Source organism: Carica papaya, chromosome 4, assembly GCF_054855325.1.
Source record: "Carica papaya isolate Zhongbai chromosome 4, ASM5485532v1, whole genome shotgun sequence".
NCBI classification, from domain to species: Eukaryota; Viridiplantae; Streptophyta; class Magnoliopsida; order Brassicales; family Caricaceae; genus Carica; species Carica papaya.
Genome location: NC_142312.1, coordinates 26,693,874 through 26,719,670, shown reverse-complemented (window position 1 = coordinate 26,719,670; position 25,797 = coordinate 26,693,874). Strand labels below are relative to the sequence as shown.

Below are 25,797 nucleotides of genomic sequence, written 5' to 3'. Positions count from 1 at the left end.
CTATATGGGACGCATAGTACAAGAACGAATACCCTTTCGTAATACAATAAATAAACCAATATCATCAGTAGAGTAAGAAATCTCATTACCTGTGTTATTATGGGTGCTTGGTTCAGGAGTTCAGTCATGACAGAATATAGATGGTTTAGGTACTTTATCTTTACCTTGAGTTTTGTTCCTCCTTATATAGACACGCAACTCACTAACTGCAGGTAATGTGTTATAAGTCTCTGTGATAAGTTCAAGTTCTTTGGTGGTTTCAGGAACATGATCTTTTTCTGAAGTTGTCAATGGAGTCTATAGAGGAAGGATATTCACATCCTACAAATTGATATTTCTGAATTCCAGATGTCTCCCTCTGAATATCAAGAGTGAGATAAAAATGTTGGTTCTCAAAGAAGATAACATCTATAGTGTTATAGAACCGGCGGGTTACTGGACAAAAATATTTGTAATCTTTTTTAGAATTGGAATACCTGACAAAAACACATTTGAGGGGTTTTAAGATCAAGTTTTTCTCTAAGATGACTGTGAATGTGAACATAAGAAGAACAACCAGAGACTTTAAACGGAATTGTGTGAAGGATGTGCGATGTTGGGAATGCTTGAAGTATTGAATTATAAGGTGTTTTAAACTTAAGGATATGGGAGGACATTCTGTTGATCATATATGTAGCTGTGAGGATAGTCTCTCCCCAAAGATACTTAGGGATATATATGGTAAATATGAGTGAATGGGATACTTCAAGAATGTATTTATTTTTCCTTTCGACCACACTATTTTGTTGAAGGGTGTAGGGACAAGAACTTTGATGGACAATACATTGGCAAGAAAGGAATTTGACTAGGTTGGATGCAAAATATTCACATGCATTATCTATTTTCAACACTTGTATTTTTGTTTGAAATTGGGTTTGAATCATAGTGTTGAATTTTTGAAAGATTTCACTAACTTTATATTTTTCTTTCATCAAATAGACCCAAGTTATTCTAGTGTGATCGTCAATAAAGGAGACAAATCATTTTGTGCCAGTAATAATTTTTACTCATGCCGATCCCCATACATTATTATGAATTAATGCAAAGAATTTTGAGGGTTTGTAAGCAATACTGGGATATGAATTGCGAGTATATTTAGAGAATTGACATACTTCACATTAAAATGAACTTGGATTTTTATTTTTGAATATAGCAGAAAATAGTTATTTTAAGTACATATAGTTTGGATGTCCTAATCTATAATGTCATAACATAATAGATTCGTCAATATTAGAACATCCTACAGATACTAAATTAACACATACTGCACTTGAAGTTTGTCTATTAAGAGGTGAAATTTTGACTAACAGAGGATAAAGTTCTGAGTCCTTCTTAGCACTATCAATCATTGTTCTCGTGGTCAAGTCCTGAAAAACACAAAAATCACTGTCAAATTTAACAACACAGTTCGAGTCGTTACATAATTTACTTACAGATAGCATATTGCAGTCTAGATTAGGCATATAAAGAACGGACTGCAATATCAAATTTGGTGATATAGTAGTTAATCCAATTCCTGCATCTCTAGAACTTGTTCCATCAGCAATTCTGATGGATGAGATTTCCTTACATTCACTGTAACGATGAAGGAGTGTAATGTCTCCGGTCATATAATCATATGCTCCTGAATTAATAATCCACATTTGCTTTTTTACAGAGTAAGCAGATAAACTGAGTAAGCAATTACCTCTCTAAGCAACGGAAGCATTACGGAGAATACCCTAATGAGAAAACATTTACATGAGGGCCTCTAATTGGGTTAGACTGAAGGGAGAGCTCTCGGTAGTACTGGCTGCAGGGGATAATTCTTCTAAAATTACCATATTACTCTAAATGTCATTTTTATAATTTTTCCTATATGCTGGCTTGCCATGTAATTTCCAGCATTTATCCCTAATATGACCCAATTTTTTGCAATAATCACACCAAGGTCTCTATTTATTTCCTCCAATTTCAGAAGTACGCCCGACGAAAGCATAGGCGTGCTCGTGATTTAGGGCACTAGGCTAAAGTCCACCGAGCAGCGGCTTCCTCTGAGCAGCAAGGGCAGAAGTTGTGTTCGTCGGGTTCGTGACAGAGTAAAAATCACCCATCATGATCTTCTTTCTACTCTCTTCTTGACGGACTTCAGAGAAAGCTTCTCTGATATTCGGCAGCGGCTTTGTACCTAGAACGCGACCACAAAACTCATCCAAGTTTTTGTTTAGTCTCATAAAAAATTTGAAGATCCTTTTATGTTCAGTGTGAGTTTTGAAGAGTTTCGAGTCTTCAGGACAATTCCACGAGTGTTCCTTGAAGATGTCAAGTTGCTGCCAGTACCGAGAGAGTGCATTGTAGTACTGTGTTACATTGAGCTCCCCCTGTCGCAGGTCGTACAGCTGAGTCTCGATCTCGAAGGTGGCAGAGATATTGTCTCGGCTGGAGTAAAACTTGCGTGCGGCTACCCAGATGTCGTATGCGGTTTCATACAACAAAAAATTTTCTCCAATCTTTGTTGTCATTGAGTTGACTAACCATGACATTACCAGATTGTTTTCGGCCTTCCATGAACGAGCACTTGGATCATTCACTGGTGGTTGAACAGCTTCTCCCGTAAGATATTCATCCATGTTCCTCCTTCGGATGAACATGAGAACGGATGAAGACTATTGGAGATAATTACTTTCATTCAGTCTATGTCCAATGACAAATGAAGGTGTCTGATCAATGTGAGAATGGTCGATAGGTATTGGATTGAAGGAACCCGAGACATGATCAATGTGGGAGGAGTTTTGCTCATCCATGCCCATTTCAGCTTGAGTTGGATGATGAAAGATTTTGGATTAGAGTTGCCGCTCTGAAACCATGAAGAAAACAAAGAGAGAAAGTTTGTGTAACGAGAAAAAATCCCCTAATTTTCTTCAATCTTATATGGGTACAAATATGCCAAATATGTAGACTTTTGGTCAAGACAAAAAACGGTTAAAAGATGCTAACAAAAAACTAAAAAATTAATAGAGAGAGCACCCAACTGTCCTAACAATACCAGCTATCCTTAATGTAAGTATACATGTATATATACATTTCTACATATGAACATTCTACAATCATGTATAGTCTGGATTGCTAATGACAGGCCACAGCATTCCTAAGCAACTAATCTTGCTAGCGGGTTTATCTTTTCTAACTCAACCACACTGCCCACATTCTGTGCAAACGATTTGCAGGAAACCTTTTCATTTAGGACATGACGCCTGATATGTGTGTCCGTCATTGTCTCTCCACATATATCAAGAGATCTAGTTGTCAGCAGGATCTCACAGCTTCTTCATTGTCGCTTCTAGGAATACCCACAATGTCCAAATCAATTTTCTGCCAGATATCATCTGGAATGAGCAGAATCTTCTTCCTGTTAGTTAATCTTTCAAGCAGCATCTTACCCTTTTTTTGATGGTCTAATCCGCATCTAATTCTACCTTCAATATATTGGCAATTTGAGATTGAATTTTCTCCAAATCCAAGTCCTTCGAGATGGTGAACCAGATGATCAATTCAAACAGATTATCCATCAGAGAAGAGGCCTGGAGCTCATTGTTCAAGTTCTTCACCAGTGTAGTTTTACCAACTCCTCCCATTTCCCATACACCAAATTCGTTTAATCTCATCATCCTCCAGGAGTTCAACGAGTCTTTTGGTCATGTTCTGTAGTCCCTCTTGATCAACGAGGGATGGGCCTTAACAGCTTTTATGGGAGACTTCCTATCAACAATCAAAATGTGGAAACTGGATGAGTCTATTAGATGCTTTACTGCTTCACACTTCTTTGCAATACTCCTGCTGAGTTGGTAATGCAAATAAATATTACAACTCGCACTGCATTCTTGGACAGTGAGTCTATCAGCCTCCTCCAACATGGTTTGTTCTTCATGACCAGCCATGAACTTGTGCTGTTGGTCATTTGCCTTCTGTTTCAGCTAATCCAACATCTTCTTCAATTTCACTCTTTCAGCAAGTGAGCCTCACCAATTCCTTCTGCAGAGCTTTGATGTTACCATGAGATTTGAAAAGGATGCTCTCTTTGACAAACAGAGCTTATTCATGCAACTATTGCCAACTTCAGCAATCACAGCAGCCGAAATTTCCATGGCTAGAGAATGAAACTGTTGTATTGGAGTAGTCCTTATAGACTTTTTGATACAGACAAAAAGCAAACTAAAAGCAGATCAACAGAGGAAGAAAGGTAAAAAGGACAAGAGTTTGAATATGCTTTTGTCACCAAATCCAACCCAAGAAACTAGCATGAATTTCCTCAATCCGGCTGCTTACTTGGGTTTTGCCTAACAAGTGATGGCTTGGTTAAAAAACTCCTTGGAAAGCACTGGACAGTTAAACTGCTCCAATGGCTGAAGCTCTGTGGGGAAATCCAAAGTTAAGGAAATGACAAATAAACAAGAACCAGTACTGGACATTCCTTGTTGATTTGGGCTTTTTGTCTTTAAGTTCAAGACAAAATCTGAAAACGTTTCTACACCAGAAATGGAATTACTTTTGATGTCAATCATACTTAAACACTCTTGTTCCGCCTTTTTGTCACTCTAGATCTATACCTACAAAGAAAAATAACTTACACAATCATCAACTGAAATTGACTTTACTGAAATTTTCAGAAATTTTCATGATTTCTGTTTAGCATTGAAACAACCTAAAAAGTGTATTAACTTAATCGAACATGGGTTCAAGATATTGTCAGCAGGATTTAGTTTAAAAATAAATATAAAATAGAAATAAAAATCTCAAACGGATTAGAAATTTGACCAAAAGCCTTTAAGTGATAGATAGTGATTTGATTCATGTTCCTTGCCAGAACGCTCAACTCATTCATTTTTCCCACAAATTAATTCATTATCACTTCAATGAAATTGAATTATGTGTAATTTAGTTTTAGGAAACTTTAGTCATCCAACAAGTCATTATGTTTCTTTATTACCAAAAAAAACCATTATATTACTTTCATTTTTTAAATTAAAATAAAAAAGTTTCCTTTTACATCAATTATTGCTTAATTTTCTCAGGAAAATTTAAAATTATGTAATCCTATTCATGGGTCTTTCGACTTACTTGTTCTTCTGAAGTACTGATTCTTACTCCGAGTGACAACATTTCTACTCACTTTCAAGCTCAGTTTCTTCACTTCTTGATCTTATCCTTCCTTTATTACCTCTCATTGCATCTGCCAGCTCCTGTATGGAAGAAGAAGAGCTATGCTCCATCTTCTCTGCTAGAATCTCGACATTGTCCCGCAATCCTAGCCCTATCAGTCTGTCCCTCAACAGCTCAATAGTAGAAGAATATGGTGGTATTCCTTCATCAATCATCATCTCAAAGTATTTACAGGCTTCCTCTAATTTACCTTTCTTCTTACATAGGCCATGAACCATCACTGCATATGTCGAAACAGAAGGATAAAATCCATTATTCCTCATTGATTCCCAAACCTCGGTTGCTCTGTCGAACCTCCCAACCCTAATAAGCAACTTCAGCACCATATTGTAAGTATGCTTATCAGCCAAGCAATTATATTTCTCCATTCTAGAAATTAATCTAAGAGCTCTATTGACCTCACAGTGATCACAATGGTAAGCTAGGACGGCATTGTAACTCCATGTATCCGGGCCCGCTCCCCTCTCAATCATCTCCTCTAAGAGTAGGTAAGCATCGTCCACCTTTTCGTGCTGACAAAGTTTCTTGAGAAGATAATTGTATGTATACACATTAGGCACAAGATTGTATCTCCTCATTCTGTCAAGAACCCGAAAAGCCGAATGGATATCATCTGCTTCACAGTATGAACGAATGAAGATTGAATAACTACAAGCATCCGCCTCAATTCCATGAGAACGCATTTCTCCAAATATCTTGTATGCTTCATCCACATTTCCTCCTTTGCATAAAGCCTCCAACAAGCTATCATACGCAGGCAAGTCAACCGAGAAACCTCGTTCGAGCATTTCATCGAACAGCTTGCGTGCTTCATTCGATTCTCCTATATCCCCCCACCCACGAATCAAAATGCTGTAAGTTTTTGCATTTGGTTTAAATTCAACCTTAACTCTGTTAAAAAATTCTTGGGCATGCTTAACATGCTTCCTTTTGCACAGAACATATAAAAGCTTATCTAGATCATCAACACTAGGCTTAATCCCAAACTCAATCATTTTATTAAAAGCTCTGATGGCATCCGCTGGTAAATTAGCTTTGCTATAACCTCTGAAAATAATCCAGAAAACCTCTGGGCTTATAAGGAAGTAGTTATGTTCTCTGGCTTCAATCAAAAAATCCCACAGTATAGCAAACTGCCGGCTACTACTCAAAATATCAACCAAAATGTGATAGCTTTCCAAACTATGTTCAAAACCCGGGATTGTTTTAGCCCAAAGAAAGAATCTGTGAGCAGAGAAGCCGAGATTTTTGCAGCGTTTCAACACCTGCTCAACCAAGGTTGTGGATAATTTGGAAGAGTAAGGACTAAGAGGGAGATCCAGGTCATGATGGGGGTATCTGTGATCGCTCAGTACGCGGGAGATTTCGTTCACAAGGTACAGTAATGGCGGGTCTGCGAGTTGCTGCGCGCAAGAAGAGAAAAAGTGAAAATGAGTGTGTGAGTTGGGTTTGTGGAGAGAGAGTAAGATTTTCCTGGGTTTGAAGAAAAGTGATCTGAAAGCCATGGTTGAAGACTGAAGAGTGACACTTGATAAAGAAAAACGATGGCTCATAGTTATGTTCCCGTCGAAGAACTGTCTGAACCGGGCGGAGGAAGCTTGCCGGCCCGGTTCTGTCAAGGATTTTAATGGGTTGGGCGTGAACCGGTGGTCAGTCTTAATGACAGATTCTTTTAAATTTTTTTTTTAAAATAATTTTTATTTAACATATAAAATTAATCTAAAAAAAATGTTATTTAAATTTTAATTGTAATCTACAAGTTTGACCGACGAAATCCGATGACTTTAGGGTCAAACTGAATTGACAAGAGATCTGTCAAATAAAAACTCACCATATTTTTATATTAATGATTTCAAATTATTCTCTGCAAGCCAAGCATGTTATAAACTCTTTCCTCATTTTTGTTTTTTAAACAAATATAAATTTAGAGTTAGATAGTTTGATTAGGAAATTCAACCACATAAATCTTATTCTTTTATGTGTGTGTGTGTGTGTGTGTATATATATATATAGAATGAGACTATTTATTTTTTTTATGAGAAGTAAATAAAAGGCTTATTTGTTTGTTTATTTATTTGAAGAGGTAAAGTAAGAGACTCAATATTAAACTTATTTTGGTTTTTAGTGTATCAAACAAACAAGAGCACATATACATACATACATATATACATGTAGTATAATTTTTTTTTGCAATATTTAGTGCATCAAACAAATAAGACTACATTCAATTTAAGAAAACACAAATAAGACTACATCTATGTATATGTGTGTGGTATAACATTTTTTCAATATTATAATATATCACATCTAAGTACACTACCTATAGATTATTACACAATATGATAAACCCTTTTTATAGAATTGATAATTTTTAATTAATATATTATATTATTAATTTTCTGTCTTTTTCACTCCAACAATAAAATTCTTCACACAGATACCCTACTTTGGAAGTAGAGAGAAAGAGTCATTTTCCATTCAGAAACCCTGTATGTATCCATACAAGTCTCAGAAAGAAACCCTGTTTTGTATTCTACACCCAAAAAAAAAAAAAAAAAAAAAGAAAGAAAAAACTTCATGTGCAGGCAAAGCTAAGTAACAACCAAACAAATCCTCTAATCTTTCCTTTTATTTTTCTCCAAAGGAAAAATAATAATAATATGTAAACTTCCCACCTTGAAAACTCACCCAAATTACATCAAACATATATGATATATATACATAATAAGATAATGAAGCTACATGCCATGTCCTGTAGAGGTTCTAAGTCTGAAGTCTCTTTCTCCATTAACAACTTCCTTCTTCCTCCATGTATCTTGTTAATAAAACCTCCTCAAGAAACATGATATCTAACCTAAACACAAAGCAAGGTTAGGTGACTGATAGCAACTTTCAACATTTCCTTCCTTTTTTTTACAACTCTTCACCTCTGCTTCTTGCAATTCCATACTCTTCTCTTTCTTTCTAAATTGAGGAAGCTGATAATCTCTCTCTGGGTTTTCTTGGTGAGTTTGTTTTCAGGTTATAGGAGAGAAATGCAGCTGCATATATCGCCCAGCTTGAGGCATGTCACGGTGTTTCCGGGGAAAGGAGTTAAAGAATTCATCAAAGTAAATGTTGGGTCGAGAAGGGTTTCATATAGAATGCTCTTCTATTCACTTCTCTTCTCCACTTTCCTCATCCGCTTTGTGTTTCTGTTAACCACTGTCGATGACATTGATGGAGATGTCAAATGCTCGACAATTGGTAACTTTCTTGATTTCACTTTACATCTATCTTTTTTATCTATCTATCTATTTTTATCTCTCATTATATTTCACATAAGTATGTATAGTACATTTAAAATGAAACAACCACATTTGTAAATTCTTCCAACTCCCCAAGAGAACTCAATAATTTGTCATATAACAAATATATATAGATATGCCACATTCATGTATCTAAATACTTTCACATTAGTATGTTTCAGTACTCTTAGTTTCATTTTAAATTACTAACATTTCTATTACAATAGCACTTCACCTCAAAAAAAAAAAATTTACAAATAGCACTCTTTACCCAGAAAAAAACAAGGTTTACGGTAGTACTGTATCTTTTGTTATTATTATGTCAAGAAAGTTGAGACCAACAATATGATATCATGTCAAAAGTTACTAACACAAATTAGATTCATTGAGACTTGATTAAATATTAAGTTTATCCATGTAAACTACATGAAGGTACATGCATCAAGTTTTAGTTTTGTATAGAGAATATATCAAAAGTTTATCATTAAAATAAAAAACATCGATAAAAAGTAAGCATCTGGTTTATTATAACTTAAAAAGTTGTCTGCTTTTTCCCTTGGGAAAAGTGAACATGTCAGTTTAAGTTTTTCTTGGTTTGGTAATTCCTTCAATTGGCTTTATCCCCTGCTCATTAGTAAATAACCTATAATATATTATCTACTTAGACTGGATATATAATATTTAGTGATTTGAGTTTTAGAATAAAATCCAAATGTCTCTTGGCGGTTAATTTTTTTGGTAAAAGAAAGGGATAGATTAGAATATTGCTGACATAATTAAAAAAATTGTTTCTGATTATGTATGTTTTTGGATTCATGTGAATGCACCGACCATAACAGAAGATGTGAATCTCAAATCTGAAATTATGAAAAAAAAATAAATAAATAACCAGGAAGAACTTCAAAAACAATTGCTATCTAATCTCTTGGTTATTTGTCAATATCACCTTAAAGTTCAAGCTACAAAATATTCACGTTTAAGAAAGATCAATTAAAATAGATGAATAGTTAATTTACTTGGTGTTTGGTGCAACAGCAACTCTGTTATCACCACCTGGCTATATCTTCTTAATTACTAAAAACAGTTGCTATAGATAATAAATAGTTATGATGACATAAAAAGTTATTTTTTTTATTGGTTTGATATTGATATCTATAATGGTAATGGTAGGTTGCTTGGGAAAAAGACTAGGACCAAGGATTCTGGGGAGAAAGCTGGAGTCAAATGTAATCTACCAACCTGTAAATTTGCTACCCAAACATGACTTAATTGATTTATTAAGAGCTTGATTTAAACTAACGTGGGTTTTCTAAATAGGTCCCGGAAGTTATGTACCACGTACTAGAAGAACCGCTTAGCCAAGAAGAACTAAAAGGAAGGTCTGACATACCTCAGTCACTGGAAGAATTCATGGCTGAAATGAAAGAGACCAAAACAGATGCAAAGACATTTGCGGTCAAGCTTAGAGAAATGGTACATCCTTCTCTTCTTCCTTTCATATGATAACTGAGGTTGATGAATATATTTATCTGGAAATAAATTTGGCACTTCCTCAGGTCATCCTTCTTGAACAAAGAACAAGAACAGCCAAAATCCAAGAATATCTATACCGCCATGTAGCATCAAGCAGCATACCTAAACAGCTCCACTGTCTGGCTTTGAGACTTGCCAGCGAACACTCCACCAATGCAGCTGCCCGCCTCCAGCTCCCGTCCCCAGAGCTTGTCCCAGCCCTTGTTGACAACTCGTACTTCCACTTTGTCCTTGCCTCAGACAATGTCCTTGCAACATCTGTGGTTGCTGCATCCTTGGTGAGAAACTCGTTACACCCCCAGAAAGTAGTCCTGCACATCATAACAGATAAGAAAACTTATTTCCCGATGCAAGCATGGTTTTCGCTGCATCCTTTGACGCCTGCAATCATTGAGGTTAAGGCACTTCATCATTTCGACTGGTTGTCCAAGGGTAAGGTGCCTGTACTGGAAGCAATGGAAAAAGATCAACGTGTTCGGTCACAGTTCAGAGGGGGATCATCTGCAATTGTGGCAAACAATACTGAGAAGCCTTATGTTATAGCAGCAAAGCTTCAAGCACTTAGTCCTAAGTACAATTCAGTAATGAATCATATCCGTATACATTTACCAGAGGTGATCAAGATTCTTATCCATTCTATTTTTGAAAGGAAAACACAGTAAAGAAAAGGGCTTGACCCATCTTTCTTTTAGTTCACAGCCCTGATACAATTTCTTCTGCAGTTGTTTCCCAGTCTCAACAAGGTGGTATTCCTCGATGATGACATAGTGGTGCAAACTGATCTTTCACCTCTATGGGACATTGACATGAATGGGAAGGTTAATGGAGCCGTGGAGACATGTAGAGGTGAAGACAAGTTTGTGATGTCAAAAAGGTTCAAGAGCTACTTGAACTTCTCCCACCCTCTGATAGCAAAGAATTTCAATCCTGACGAATGTGCATGGGCTTATGGCATGAACATTTTTGATCTAGAAGCTTGGAGGAAAACCAACATAAGCTTGACATATCACTCCTGGCTTGAAGAGGTAATTCCTATTGCCAACCACATTGATCTTATTTTCTCAAAACAAGATCTATCAGGTTGGCCACTGCAGATCACCAAGAGACTTTCAATCATCACCCATATTATTGCAATATCCTTCAAAAAAGACCGGCCATATTTGTGCTATAAACTGAAATTGACTGTAAAAGCAACATCTTTTTTTCTTACCTTGCAAATTGAAGTTATTAATTACACTTACCAATCTACGTACTTCTTTTTCATGCAGAACTTGAAATCAGATCTGAGTTTGTGGCAACTTGGTACTTTGCCTCCTGGTCTAATAGCATTCCATGGTCATGTTCATGTTATAGATCCTTTTTGGCACATGTTGGGGCTAGGATACCAGGACAATACAAGTCTTGCTGATGCAAAGAGTGCTGGCGTCATCCATTTCAATGGCAGAGCAAAGCCCTGGCTAGACATAGCATTTCCTCAACTTCAGCCACTGTGGTCTAAGTACATCGACTTCTCGGACAAATTCATCAAAGGCTGTCATATCAGAGCATCTTAACAAGGAATTTTCAGAGGAATATACTCATCTTACAGTGATAAAGCATATGTCTATATGAGAAAATGAAATGAGAAGAGTTCTTCAGACTCTGGAGGTCTTCAATACCGAATGTAAAATGAAAGCAGTAGCAGTCTTTGCATTTTTGGAACTCCTCATGGTCAAATATACCGGATCCCATCTTTCCCCTTGACTCTCTATTTTCTTTTTTCATTTCTTCTCCTAATGGGAAGAGCATGCTGTAGAGTTTAGCTGCTAGTAATTATGAATGTAGAAGAAGTTTTCTCGATATTCAGATTACTCTGAGATGCAAGCAGGTACAAATTATTAGTAAAAAATAAGAATTACATCAACAGATAGCCTGCTCAGTTGTCCAACTAAAGCACAACATAAAAAACTGCATTTGGGTCTAAAGAGAAAGAAAAGCTGCATGTCTCCAGAATATTTGTGCTACCTAGACAGTTTCCTAGGAATGATTCCCGCATGTCACATTGACAGGTAAATCAAATTCAAAGCTCACGGGTCCAGCATCTTGCAGTCAAAGCCGTAGAGACACAAAGCTCGTGTTTACCAAAAATGAAAACATATTGCTCATGTTCTGTGCTAAATGCAAGTTAACAGTGCGTTTATTGCTTAATCCACACAAACAAGAAGAATGCTAAACCAAGGGGCAGTAATAGTACCTGGTTTCCCAAATATGACTAGAAAGACAGTAGCACTTACCTACCAATGTGCCTCGTTTCTTCCTCCCAAAAGATCAAATAAAGAAGACAGCTTAACTTATCAGATTCTTTCAAGAAAAGGGAAACCATTTGGCCAGTATCCAAACAGCATTCATACAACGAAACATTGTGAATAAACCTTACCAAACATAGGTCCTTTCAGGGAAAATCTATAATACATCATAGGCATGATGCTTGTGTTAACTTTCTAACATTTTATAATAATTTGTTAGCCTTGCGCTGTACTAAGTTAGCAAGCAATATTAAGCAATTGCATCACGCAGTTGCTAAATTATTATGAAATATTAAAAGATTAGCTTAAAACAAACTGCCTCCAAGGCATCATAAAAGAATCCTTCAAATGCTACGACTAATGGGTTTTCTAAGCCTTACTGCATAGTAAATTTATGGAAAATTGTGTCTCAAAATATTAAGTGGAAAATAGAGAAACTAACTGGAGAAAAGCTCAAACTTGGTGCTGTTTATGGATGAATTGAACCACGTAAGAAACTGAAACTTACATATCCCATTTCTTGGTAGTTACACAGAGTCAAGATTCTAGATTTAGCCATAACAGAAAAACATTTCATTTACTTACCGTCATTATATTATAAAAGGAACAATAGCTTAATTCACATTGATGATACCAATACATCTGAACAAATCTCTAGAGTTTCCCACTCTCTCTACTGACTTACCTTTATATAAAAAGTGGGATACTCCTTTGGATGCTATGAGAGCATGGTTGTTCATACTTACGTGGGCAACATGTTCTCCCGGCAAATCAACAATCTTCAGTGGTGATGAATGGATATTCTCCATGATCTACAAAGATATCATTAGTAAAACTCGATGGTTCAGCTATACTTATTTTTTCCCTGTTACATTTGAGACCAAATCCCTCAGGAACTTAGCGGACTTGGCGATCGGTGAATTCATGGCCATCAAGTTATACAACACTGTCTCCACTTCATCTATGGAGGGTCGAGCCTTGAAACTCGATACTGTTTTCAGCTCTCCACCTTCTTCTTCAACAAGAACATTCCATCTCTCGCCGCTCAAAACTCCATCTCTTACACATTTGAAGATCACCCCCTTTCGCCTGCTCAAAACACCCTTAACCTCCAATCCCATGAACGAGTAAATCACCTCGAATGACTCAACAAACCCACCAAATTCTCCAAACCCACCTTCCTCCTCAAACCCCCATCTGGGATTGAAAATCACCACCGGCTTCGGGTACATAGCGTCGGTGACCATTTTCATAGCCGCCAACTGCGAGCTCTCAGGCGCCGAAAACACTGCCACATCAAAAGAGTTCCAAATTCCGGTATCACCACCGGAAACTGAAGAGATATCCGTGTGATCGAGACGGTTTGAGGGGAGTGACTCGAAAGCTTGAATTGCAGCTTGTGTTAAGGCGATATTAGGCCAGAGGATGAGAATGTTAGCAGGAGAGCCCTTTCTTTTAATGGATAGGTCTCTGAAAATGTCGTAAGCGAGACGAGAGAGGGAAGAAGGTGAATCATCGCTGAGGGGAATCTCGACGCGGAACCTGGGTTGTTTTAGTTTTTTGAGTTTGCCTGCAAGTTTGGGGTTGTTGAGGGGTTTTTCTAGGGAGGTGGAAATACAGGTTTTGGCTTGAAGAATGGCTTCTTCTCTGGAAGAGGGAGGAATGGAGGAGGAGGAGAGGGAGAAGTGGAGAGTGAGAGTGGGGATTCTGGGCTTGTGGGAGAGACTTGGAGGTGTGGAAAAGTGGTTGTAGTAATGGCGGAATGCAGGGAATTGAAGAGATGGGAGGAAGGTTTTAGAGATGGGAAATGGGGTTGACAGGTCTGTGATTAAGAAGTTTTGTGATTGTACGGGAAAGTTGACAAGAGGGGAAGCCATTTTTGGCAAGAAAGTGGAGTAGTGATGATTTCAGAGACGATCTCCGGAAACAGATAAGGCTATTACAAGTACCAATAACGAAAAAACAAAAAACATTTTTAAAGCACTGTTCTTTATTGTTCTATACCAGGCCAGGCAATACTTGTTGAACTAACTCTGTTTGCCTTCAGAATGGAACCAGCTTAAACTTAAACAGAATGAAAGTAAACAGCTTTAGTTACCTTTTAATCGCAAACAAATCTGCACTTAACCTTTTTGGGAAAGTTGTATACTTTTTCTCTTTATAAAGTTTAAAGCTTGAGTGCTCTGAAGAGTTTTTGTAAGTTAGGCTTGAGTGTCCAATAACCAAACACAATGGTCACGTGTTCCAAAATCTCATGACTTCCATGTTACAAACTAAAAGCTCTACACACACTATTAGTCCACTGGAAAACTATGAAACTTCCCTGCATACATAGACAATGAGTGGTGGCACACAAGAACACGAACCTATTTGTTTCAAGGACACTGCCAGGGGAGGAGGGAGAGCAGTAGGCAGCTGCAAACTCCCAATTTAGGTCAACCTAAGAGATCTACTTATTGAAATTTACATGTAAATCCCATCTTCGAATACCATAGTACACAAATTCAAAATACAGTCACCCAGCAAATCCAGTTAGAAAGGTTCAGCAAAAGCAAAAAACTACTAAGGTCAACAACAATGATAAAACAAATACACTTGCTTGGGCCAAAATTCACCCAAATCAGATTATGTTGCTAACTTAAGCAACTGGGGGTCGAAGGACATGATCCTGCGAGGTATCCACTGCAGCAGGTGGCATGAATTGCCACATAGCAACGCCAGGATAACCAATGAAAGGCACCAACTTGTTACCAGGTGCTTGACCTTGAGCAGCAAATGCTGCAGGAATTGCAGGAGCAGGCAAGAAGCTCGGTTGAGAATTCATGGTCTTAAGTTGCTGCTCCAGCTTCTCCTTCTCTGCCTTCAGCCTCTGCTTCTCATCACGAAGCTCATTCTTCTCAGTCTACACAGTAGCATGTCAGGAAAAATACATTATTACAGAAAATTCTTAATATGAAAGTGTTAGAATAGTTTTTCAACTGAAAGCAATTAAGAGTAGATAACCTTCAACCCTTTAATCTTTTCTTGAAGACTTGAATTTGCCTCCTTCAACTTCTGAGCTTCACCCCGTAACTGAGTCACTATTCGGACAGCATCAATCAAAATGGCAGCCTTGTCTGTTTTAGGAGGCCTTCCAGGCTCTAGGATTGAACCCAATTCCATAAACCTATTATTTACACCAGATTTTAGAATTAGTTGCCCAGAGAGAGAAACAGGAACAGAGAGGAAGAGACTACTTGTCATTTAGCCTATCCCGGCGCAACTTCTCCCTACATGCTTTGGAGCTTGAGCCACTGCATGATTCAGATCTACCCCTGCGGCAGGACAAACATGTGAGAACAGGGAAAAGATAGATTCCTCTAATGTGCCATCCTTGTAACTACATATGTACCAACTGTAGCAAACATAAACATATTGTTGAGCAAGAACATAATGTCTATGCTATCAAATCATAAGCACTGAATGCGCTTATAATAATTGCACCTGTTATGTATATATCTTTTTGAAATAAACAAGGAATGGAAGAAACATGTAACCAACAATCCTAGCATGAAACCATAGATAATTTAATGCTATCTTCACAGGTAGAGTTTCTGTGGGCTCCAACCAGCAGACAAGGTACCATGGAGGCGGCACCAGCTGTTGACTCAAATATAAAGCCATATTTAATGTTCTTTGTTGCCTCCTGCTAATAATTTTTTTAAAAAATAAATAAAAGTATAGTATAGTATTGTATTAACAATTTACCAAGGGAGTACCGCTCATATACAAGATATTTACAAGTCAATCAAATGGTTAATGACATTTCCAAAATCTTACATCCTATTAATGTCATGACCCCAAATCATAGAACCAAAAATATGAATCCATCTATCTCTAATGTTAACAACCTCCCTCTCAATATCCTCAATAGTTCTAGCATTTCTGCCCTTCCAAACCACCCAAAAGATAGATAAAGGATATTGCTTCCTGCTAATAACGAGTGATTCACAATCTTAATTCACTTTTAAAAATTCAGTTCAATTCCTATTCTATTCCTTACTATACTTTTTATCTCAAAAAAAAGAAAGAATATAATTCCTTATTCCAACCCTTATCATTTCTATTGCGTTCCTTTTCTACAGTCATCTGCAGTGTACTCCTATTCCTTTTGAAATTAGCATTTTAAACCAAACCTAGCCTTAATGTACATCTACTTCGGTTCCATATCTACAAATAACCTTGGGAAACGAAACTAGTTTACCAAAGCACAAATACACATGTTAGGAATTTTCAATGATGATGCAATCTGTTTCCCGATCAAATCATAGAGAATAAAAGTCGAAAAGCATACCTCTTTTTTGTACTTGGTTCCTTAATGCCCTCTGAATCCCCAAATGAGCCCTCAATCTCCACACTTCGAAGAGATCATACAACAGAACAAGAAAGAGAACAGAAATTAAAACAGGCACACATAATAGAGAAATCAAAAGAACATTACAACCGAATCTCAAAAGCTAAGCAGATGGACTTTGTTCATTAATGGAAAAGTGCAAGAGGGTTGACTCCAGCAGTCCACTCAATGGTAACCAGTCCCAGGGTCCAGACCCCCTCAATCATATGCCTAAGAGCCAATAAGACCCACACAAAAAAAGTGCAATAGGATGCACAGTTCAAAGAAAATAAGTTTTCTTTTTCTTTTTTTTTTTGTGAAAACTAACAAATATAATAAATGTAACCTATAATTGTTTCTTTGAGACAATCAAACATAACCAATAATATGCGATTTCTTCTTTTAAAAAATGTGATTGCCATCAATATGAAATCAAAGGTCATAGGGAAGGCACAAACTTAAATTACTTTCAGTCTATTTGCAAAAGAATCATATTCACCTTGAAGGTCTCTAGAATACATATAAGAACAGGCCAGCATGCGGGAATGTAGTCTAAGAAAGCATCAAACTTAAATTACTTTCAGTCTATTTGCAAAAGAATAATATTCACCTTGAAGGTCTCTAGAATACATATAAGAACAAGCCAGTCTATTTGCAAAGGAGATTGTTTTGTTTAATGCAGATGAGGCTGACATAAATTGGTATACTGATATGGTGGAATCTGGAAGAAATAAGGATAGAATGCTGGTTGAAGTTTGCAAGGTGTTGCCTCAGCAGGTAAATGACTCTGTGAGTCACTCAGCACGGGTTAAATCAAATTTCCAAAAAATTAGTAGGTTGCTTGGAATGTCATTTTTCGGTTTTGAAGATAGAGTGATGGAGTTGATGGAAGAAATGGAAGCAAGGAATGGATCGGATCATCAAAACGGGATGCTTGCTATGAAAGGGAAGAAAAAACCGGGGAATAGCTGTAGTAGGGAACTTAAGAGGTTGCACTCAAATATTAAGTATGATTGCAGAAAAAGGATTGAGAAGAGAGGCGAAGGAAATGGTTTAACTAATTAAACATGATTGGAAAAATAATTTCATGGAATGTGAGGGGGATGAATGATAGAAGTAAACAAAATGTCATTAGAGGGTGTATTAAAAGGTGGAAACCGAATGTGATTTGTATTCAGGAAACAAAAATGGAGATTATCAAGGAAAAGGAGGTACGGAGTGTGTGGGGGGAGAACAACATTTGTTGGAATTTTCTGTCGGAGGTGGGAACAGTGGGAATACTTGTGATGTGGAGGGGGAAGAAATATAAATGCAAGGAGGTAGCGGAGGGGAGAACATCAATCACATGTTTTTTGAATGTTGTGAAGAAGAAATGGAGTGGGCTTTTACTGAGGTCGATTGCAGGCTTAGGGGGGAGGAAAAGAAAAGACTATGGGAAGATTTAGATAGTTGCAGCAGAAGATGGGGGAGAAATTGGGTGGTGAGGGAGAATTACAACATGATTCTTAAGAAAGGGGAAAGATCAGGAAACAATAGCCGTGTTAGTCAAATTGAGGAATTTACGGAGGCTGTGAATAGTCTTAATCTGGTTGATTTACCTTTGAAGGGGGGGCAGTGGACATGGTCGAATATGCGATGCAATCCTTCATGTTCAAGAATTTACAGGTTCTTCATTTCACATAATTTTTTGTTGAAGATTGCTGGGGCAAAACAGTCAGTACTAGAAAAACCAATCTCGGACCATTTTCCAATCTGTCTTTCCTCAGATGGAATTAAATGGAGACCCATACCATTTAGATTTGATAACAAGTAGTCAAAAGTTGAGGGGTGCAGGAAATTGATAAAAGAAGTATGGGAGAAGAATGGGGTGCAGGGAAAGGCTAGCTTTGTATTTACGGAAAGATTGAAGGCCGTTAAAAGTGAAATAAAAATATGAGCCAGAGATGAGGATGAGAGATTGGATATGGAGTTCAAAAAGTGGTTAATGGGCATTGCTGAAATTGATAAACTTGAGGAGTGCGGTACTGTTGGGGTGGCAGACAGGATTAAAAAGAGAGGAATTGAGGAGGAAGGTTGCTTTCAAACTGAATCTTGAGGCAATTTCATGGTGTCAAAAGTTTAGAGAAAAGTGGTTAAAAGAAGGGGATCGGAATACAAAATATTTCCATGGGTTAGCAAATTACAGAAGAGGAAAAAATTATATTGACAAATTCGCGTGCAATGATAGAATTATAACAGGAAATTGGAGATGAGAGAGAATGGAAAAGACCAGTTTTGAACAACTGTATAAGGAAGGTATGTCGAACAAAGTTCACATTAGAGGAAATCCATGAAGCACTTTGTTTGAGTAATGGGGATAAGGCTCCGGGACCAGATGGATTTAATATGAGGTTTCTTTAGGAATTTTGGGAAGTACTTAAAGGAGACATTGCTGCTGTTTTTGAAGAATTTTATGATTTAGGGTCATTTGTCAAAACTTTAAACTCTACGTTAATAACCTTGATTGCAAAAGTTGATGGGGCAAAAAGCATGAAAGAATATAGGCCTATTAGTCTTGTGGGTTGTTTGTATAAACTAATATTGAAAGTTTTGGCTAGAAGATTGGCAAAGGTGCTTGGGAAAGTGATCGAAGAGAGTCAAAATGCTTTTGTTGAAGGTAGACAGATTCTTGATACCGTTTTGTTGGCAAATGAAGTGGTTGATGAATTTGTAAACAACAAAAGGGAAGGTATTGCGTGCAAACTCGACATGGAAAAGGCTTATGATCATGTAAATTGGAATTTTGTGGACTATATGTTGGGCAGATAGGGTTTTGGAGATCGGAGGAGGAAATGGATAAAACAGTGCATTTCTACTAACTCGTTTGCTGTGATGGTTAATGGGGGAACTTCTTCCTTTTTTAAGGCTTCCTGTGGGATAAGACAGGGTGATCCACTGTCTCCGTTGTTGTTTATTATCGTCATAGAAGCTTTTAGTAGATTGTTGGAAAGGGCTAAGGAACTTAATATGGTAAAAGGGGTATTGTTTGGCAAAAAGAATACTAAAATTGAGGTATTGCATTTGTTTTTTGCAGATGATGCCATCATTTTTTGCCAACCAAGTATTGGGACCATGCTTCATCTTCGATGTATACTCCTGCGCTTTCAAATAATTTCGGGATTAAAAATCAATATGGCAAAGTCGGAATTGGTAAAAATTGGGGATAGGAGAGAGGAGAGACAGCTGGTGGATGTGCTGGGTTGTAGAGTGAGTGATTTGCCTTTGAAATACCTTGGTCTTCCTTTGGGTGCAAAATTCAAAGATTCTAGAACTTGGGATCCGGTCGTTGAGATGTTTGAGAGGAGATTGGCGGGCTGGAAGAGGAATTTTCTGTCAAAGGGTGGAAGACTAACACTAATTAAAAGTACTTTAGCTAATTTACCAATTTATTATCTTTCGATGTTAGCTATTCCATCCAAAGTTGCAAAAAAGCTGGAAACAATACAATGCAGATTTTTATGAGGTGATGAGATAGATAAAAAGAAATATCATTTAATACAATGGGGGAAGGTAAAAAACCCTATGGAATGTGAAGGATTGGGGCTAAGATCTATTTTTCAAATGAATAATGCTTTGTTAGGAAAATGGTTATGGAGAAACTGTAGGGAAAGGTGACAGATTATGGTGTAAAGTGGTGGGGGCTAGATGGGGTGCAAGGGGTGGGAGAGATGGTTGGAGTGTGGATTGGAGAGCCCATGGCTGTAGTTTATGGAAGAATATATCAAAGGGTAGGAAAGTTTTTGAGGAATGTACTAGATGGTGTGTTGGAAATGGTTTAAAGATAAGGTTTTGGGATGATATTTGGGTTGGAAATGTTAGACTTTAAGACAGATTTCCAAGAATTTTCGGGATTGCTCAGAACAGAAATATGACGGTAAGGGAGGCGTATGTGGAAAATGGAGACCATAGCTGGTGGGATGTGCAGATCAATAGAAATTTGAATGATTGAGAGATTGATGATTTTTAGCAACAATATATATTATTATCTGAATTAAAAGTGGGGGGCCGGGATGATTATAAACAGTGGACGATGGAGAAATATGAGATTTTTTCTGTGAAATCCCTATACTGTCACCTTCAGGGTGGAAAGGTGAATGCAGATTCTGTGTTTCTGTTTAAGTATGGAAGACTAAAGCACCTCCAAGATTGGCTTTTTTTGTATGGGAAGCGTGCAGAGGAAGTGTTTTAACAATAGATATGCTCATGAGGAAGGGGCGATGCATGGTGAATAGATGTTATATGTGCAAATGTTATGCTGAATCTTGTAACCATCTATTATTGTGGTGTCCGCCTGTTTATGATCTATGGACTTCTATTTATGGAATGTTAGGAATCAAATGGGCTATAGCGGGGCTGGTTAAGAATGAATTGTGGGCTTGGGCTAGATTGGGGGAGAAGAAGAAATATCTAATGCTGATTCCATTATCTCTAATGTGGGTTGTGTGGAAAGAGAAAAATTCAAGAGCTTTTGAGGGGATAGAAAATGATTTTAACAGCATCAAGGATAGATGGTTTCATCTTTTTGGTTCTTTATTCTTGGGACATAATATTCAGGATCTTTAGGATTTGGGAATGGTTTTACATCATTTGATTGAACTGTAACTGTTGTATATTGGACGGCACTCCCTTTGTACCTTTGGAATGATACCTCTTTTTATTTCAAAAAAAAAAAAGAACAGGCCAGCATGCTGGAATGTAGTCCAAGAAAGCGCCAAAGCCCATCCGTAAACCCCTGTAATTCCCCAGCCAATCAAGTTTCATCTCAAATCATTAATCACATTAATACCAAATTTTTTCAGACCCTGTTTCCAGTTCCATTGTATATTTCTTCTGCAAACCATATTAAGGGGCAGAAAAAAAGAAGCTTGCACTTTGAAAGCCATTGCCATGGCACCCACCAAAATGTTAAAATGAAAAGGGAAGAATCAAGGGACACAATGATGTAGCACATGTAAGAGTGAATACCTACTTATGGATTTGGGATGAATTTAGAAATTGTTAGACATTAAAATCTAAGAATTAGGATGGAAATACCACAAAATTAAGTAGGAAGTACACCTAATATCCCTTAAACATGAGACACGCATTTGAAGTTTCTTAAACAATAGCTAAGAGTTGATTGTATTACACAACCAAGATGTTGAAAGAACCTCACAATATTTATTTCACTCAAGGCTTGATCTCAAAAGTGAAATTAATAAAGTATGTATAATCTTAAATATAAAATTCTAAATCTAATTATAATAAAAGAATCCTAATACAAAACTTAAAACTTAATTTGACCTGTAAACAAAATTCCGAGATCCCAAAAGACCTAATTTTCTCCATATTATTACATTAAGTTATTGATTAGCTAAAAGTAAAATTTCTGATCTATTTAAAAGTTCTACTTCATATCCATCCTTCATCATCCTTCCATTCTTAAAGAAAACACAACCTCGAGTTTTAAAGCATCAAAATGTCCAAAAAACAAGATCTTGCAATATCCCAGAAGATATTTCGCAAACTACCAAATTCGTCACCCTCATCCACAGACAAAAATAAGGTAAGGATACTTGATAAGGAGAGTGAAATTTTGTAGGTAGAATAAAATCAACATATTGAAAAATTGGCGTCCAAGTCCCTCGTTGCATAGAACATCAGTAAAGTCAATCTACGTATCAGGTTCCTCCATATATTGAATTACTATAGAACTCTCTTTAGACGGAGCCTTGAATAATCTTGAAATCTAGAGTCGGCAATTCTTCTTTTTGCTCCACTTATTCATCTGTCAGGAACTCCAGACATGAAATCTGACTTGTCAGTGGTATTCTAATTTTATGACTGAGATAAGAAGTTGAGGAGATGAGAAAAGACACAATAGAACTAGGCTGAAAGAGAGAAAATGAGAGAGTGTAATTGTACAGTATTATTAAGTCTGCAAAAATTATCCTCGATCTTCTCCTACAAATTATTTATAGTTGACTTAGTACACTTAACAACCTGATAACAGTCACAACAGATTCTATTCAGCTACTAACTAATACCGTTCAACCGTCATAATACTTAAAGTTTCAACAGATTCTGTTCAACTACTAACTGATACAGTTCTTCTTCCCAAGTTGATGTTAAACCTTTAAATGTTTATTGACACCATCCATCACCTTCTTGATATCTAGGTCAAAAGTTAGTAACTTATGCAATTTGGAAATTTTGAGTAGCTTAGCCAACTTGTCTCATATGCATATTCCGAACTTCTTCCACAAGTGCATTATTACGCGCACTGTGATACTAATTGATGTAGGAAAAATAAGATATAATTTGCCTACTTAAGGATCTGGGAAAATTTTAAGTGATTCTTGGATATTAAACCTAGGATCTCTTAAGAATTATACTTGTAGTGGGGGTTTCGTAAGTATCAGACATAAGAGCTGAACGTACCACACAACCAAGACATTGCAAAAACTCTCATGATAATTTATTCGGTCATGGCCTGTGCTCAACGATAAAATTAAAAAGCTATTTATAATTTTTAAATAAAAAATCCTAATCTAATGATAACTAAAGATCCTAACAGAAAACATTAATCTTAACTTAAACTATAAATATAAAATCCTAAAGTTACTAAAGACATAATCTTTTTGAAAAAAATTACTAAAGACGTAATCTTATCTATGCTATTACACAAAATTGTAGACTAGCTAGAAATAAAAGTCTTAATTACTTAAAATCTTTGGTTCATGTTCATTCTCCACCATGCGATATACATATTATTGGCTCTACTTGCCTATTCTATCAATATAATAAAAATCATCCAAATTACAAACTATGACAGACCATAAGAAATTCTTCCTTAAAGCATGTGCTAACTGCTAAAAAAAAACCAAATTAGACAAAACTTGCACTTGAACATAATATGAATAACAAAAGATGATCTTGAGTACGGTGCTTTAGGACAATTCCATAACAAGACATTTCTCGTTTGATTCAACATATTCCCATCTGAATTGAAAGCTCTAGGCCGAGCTACAGCTATCAGATTGGAGAAAAATGAACTCGCCGAAGCTTAAAAAGAAGTGTACATAAAACTTCTCACTATGAAATTACTTTAATTCCAGATATTTTTCTGATTTAATCCATCAGTCAGAAAGAAAGTAGAGCTAATAACAATTATGTTGTGCTAACCTTGTAATATCATATAAAAAATCTGGAAGATCCTGAAGTTGAAATTTGGCGGAGAATGAAGAAACAATTTTCACTCACTCCAGCGGACTCATTAGATATAATTGAAGTCAACTACCCAAAATTTACACTAGGTCCTATACTATAATAAAAGACCAAGCTTTTCCCCTCCAACCCTTCCACACCATTTACACCCGAAGCTATTCTAAGCACTAAAAAAGTACCTTTGATGGAATCTTCAGCTCCTTCTATTTTCCTTTCAATCCAAGGATATGGAGTAAAAAATAGATAAAAAAGTATGCTATCTAAGTGAATTTTGAACACCAATTTCAGGATGTACCGAACTTTTCCCCTTATTACGTATCTACATAATATGAAAAACTGAATTCGCTGGCACAAGGAAATCCAATTCCGAAGCAAAAGCAGAAAATCTACCATTACAATTTTTCTTACAACTTGAAGTAAGTAAATACAAAAATAGCACCCCCAGTCCCACGATAATCCAGCGAGAAACTGATAAAACCCTAAAGCAGGGATACATAGATTACAGAGATAAAGAAGGAGAAGAAAAGACAAAGTGTTTGGTACCTGACGTTAGAGGAACCATTCATGGGCTGAACGGGCCAAGAGAAACCCGAATTGGGGACTGAGAAACTCCCATCCGGGACAGGGATATCGTCGATCAAGGGGTAGTCGTAGAGCCAATTGGTGTTTTCAGGAGACACCATTCTGCGACTTTCGTCGAGGGAGAAAACTTGGGAGGGTTTCTCCAGCAATGATCAGATTTTCCCGGAAAACAAATAGGCGAAAGAGAGAAAATTGGGGGTTAGAGGGGAGAGAAAACGAGGTTATTTTCCCCGGAAAATGGAATCTATGGGCGACGGGTGGAAAATGGAAAAGGGAAGGATGGGGTTGTGATTGGTGGCAGCTGGTGGTGTGGTTTTGACGAGGTTTCGTCATTCTGCACCCAATTACGGTCGGGTTTTTTGTGGGTAATCGGGTGGGCTTTTTCAGCCCAGTACCCGAAAATAATCGGGTTGTAGGCCCAAAAACCCATTAATAGCAATTAAATAACTACGTAGTAAAATTGACATTGGATTCCTTTTTTAAGTTTTAGAATATATATATATATAAACATATATTATATATAATTATTATGGCAGTAGAATGAGAATCGTACGAAAAAGACACGTCTTTTCTATAGTTATGTGTGTGTGCGTATGTATACTTATGGCAGCATGAAACATGCCAACATCGTTACTTTCAAGCAAGAATATTTAATTATTCTTAATTAAATATTTTATAGAATGAAAGTAAGTTTTATCTCCAATATGCACTTTTTTTCTATTTTAATGGGCGCACTAAAAATTTTATTCATTTAATTACTTAAAAGAATGGATTGAAAATATGGTTATAAGTGCATTAATTTAGTAATAGTGTTTACAAGAAATTAAAATGTTACTATTTTCCAACTCCTAATCAAGAGAAGTAGAAAATGGGTCCAAGAGAATTAGGAATGGCAATATACATATATATATATATATGTGTGTGTGTGTGAATATATATATATATATGTGTGTGTGTGTGTGTGTGTTAAGTGGTAAAACGGTTTATATTGTTTGAAATTATTGTGAATTTAAGATAAGATTAAATTAAATTGAGTAAATTAAAATAGATTTTTTAAAATTGTATAATCAGAACAAAACTGTAACGGCCCCGAAATTTAAATGAAATGTATGTATTAAAAAATTTCAAATGCGGAAGCGTAATAAAAATTTTGATTAACATCTCTTAAACAATAATCAAAACGTACTCAAAACATGAAAGAACAAACTGACTAAAAGAGATACTCGAAATAAAAACTATAAATATAACTATAAAG

The 25,797-nt window shown here is 36.5% G+C and overlaps 4 protein-coding genes across 5 annotated transcripts; 1 reads left to right on the top strand and 3 right to left on the bottom strand.

Moving 5' to 3' along the window:
- Positions 1-1,167: 1,167 nt before the first annotated feature.
- Positions 1,168-6,881, bottom strand: LOC110810953 (Pentatricopeptide repeat (PPR) superfamily protein). 2 transcript variants are annotated; one of them, XM_088218546.1, is made up of 2 exons: positions 5,137-6,881; positions 1,168-1,406 (listed from the first exon to the last, which is right to left on the bottom strand). In XM_088218546.1, the coding sequence occupies exon 1, from the start codon at positions 6,789-6,791 to the stop codon at positions 5,181-5,183; it is 1,611 nt and encodes a 536-aa protein (XP_088074672.1). In that variant the 5' UTR covers positions 6,792-6,881; the 3' UTR covers positions 1,168-1,406; positions 5,137-5,180. The 2 variants fall into 2 exon arrangements, with proteins under 2 accessions (XP_088074672.1, XP_021892972.2); XM_022037280.2 differs by lacking the exon at positions 1,168-1,406 and adding an exon at positions 3,519-4,625 and having other exon boundaries at positions 5,137-6,880.
- A 1,317-nt stretch (positions 6,882-8,198) lies between these two features.
- GAUT12 (galacturonosyltransferase 12) lies at positions 8,199-11,961 on the top strand. Its single transcript, XM_022037278.2, has 6 exons — positions 8,199-8,484; positions 9,696-9,751; positions 9,843-9,998; positions 10,082-10,672; positions 10,781-11,083; positions 11,327-11,961. The coding sequence occupies exons 1-6, from the start codon at positions 8,274-8,276 to the stop codon at positions 11,609-11,611; spliced, it is 1,602 nt and encodes a 533-aa protein (XP_021892970.1). The 5' UTR covers positions 8,199-8,273; the 3' UTR covers positions 11,612-11,961.
- An 824-nt stretch (positions 11,962-12,785) lies between these two features.
- On the bottom strand, positions 12,786-14,397 carry LOC110810913 (plant/protein (DUF1995)). Its single transcript, XM_088218547.1, has one exon. The coding sequence runs from the start codon at positions 14,218-14,220 to the stop codon at positions 13,198-13,200; it is 1,023 nt and encodes a 340-aa protein (XP_088074673.1). The 5' UTR covers positions 14,221-14,397; the 3' UTR covers positions 12,786-13,197.
- A 160-nt stretch (positions 14,398-14,557) lies between these two features.
- LOC110810914 (transcription factor ILR3-like) lies at positions 14,558-24,849 on the bottom strand. Its single transcript, XM_088218548.1, has 5 exons — positions 24,504-24,849; positions 16,677-16,739; positions 15,580-15,657; positions 15,347-15,509; positions 14,558-15,245 (listed from the first exon to the last, which is right to left on the bottom strand). Exons 1-5 carry the CDS (start codon positions 24,641-24,643, stop codon positions 14,982-14,984), a joined length of 708 nt encoding a protein of 235 aa, XP_088074674.1. The 5' UTR covers positions 24,644-24,849; the 3' UTR covers positions 14,558-14,981.
- Positions 24,850-25,797: the final 948 nt, after the last annotated feature.

Coding starts and splice junctions, on each gene's coding strand:
- LOC110810953 (XM_088218546.1), bottom strand. CDS start 6,791: ATGAGCCATCGTTTTTCTTTATCAAGTGTCACTCTTCAGTCTTCAACC.
- GAUT12 (XM_022037278.2), top strand. CDS start 8,274: ATGCAGCTGCATATATCGCCCAGCTTGAGGCATGTCACGGTGTTTCCG. Junction 10,673..10,780: donor TCCGTATACATTTACCAGAG/GTGATCAAGATT, acceptor TTTCTTCTGCAG/TTGTTTCCCAGTCTCAACAA. Junction 11,084..11,326: donor ATCACTCCTGGCTTGAAGAG/GTAATTCCTATT, acceptor TTTTTCATGCAG/AACTTGAAATCAGATCTGAG.
- LOC110810913 (XM_088218547.1), bottom strand. CDS start 14,220: ATGGCTTCCCCTCTTGTCAACTTTCCCGTACAATCACAAAACTTCTTA.
- LOC110810914 (XM_088218548.1), bottom strand. CDS start 24,643: ATGGTGTCTCCTGAAAACACCAATTGGCTCTACGACTACCCCTTGATC. Junction 16,740..24,503: donor AATGGTTCCTCTAACGTCAG/GTACCAAACACT, acceptor ATCTCTTCGAAG/TGTGGAGATTGAGGGCTCAT. Junction 15,658..16,676: donor GAACCAAGTACAAAAAAGAG/GTATGCTTTTCG, acceptor GTCCTGCCGCAG/GGGTAGATCTGAATCATGCA.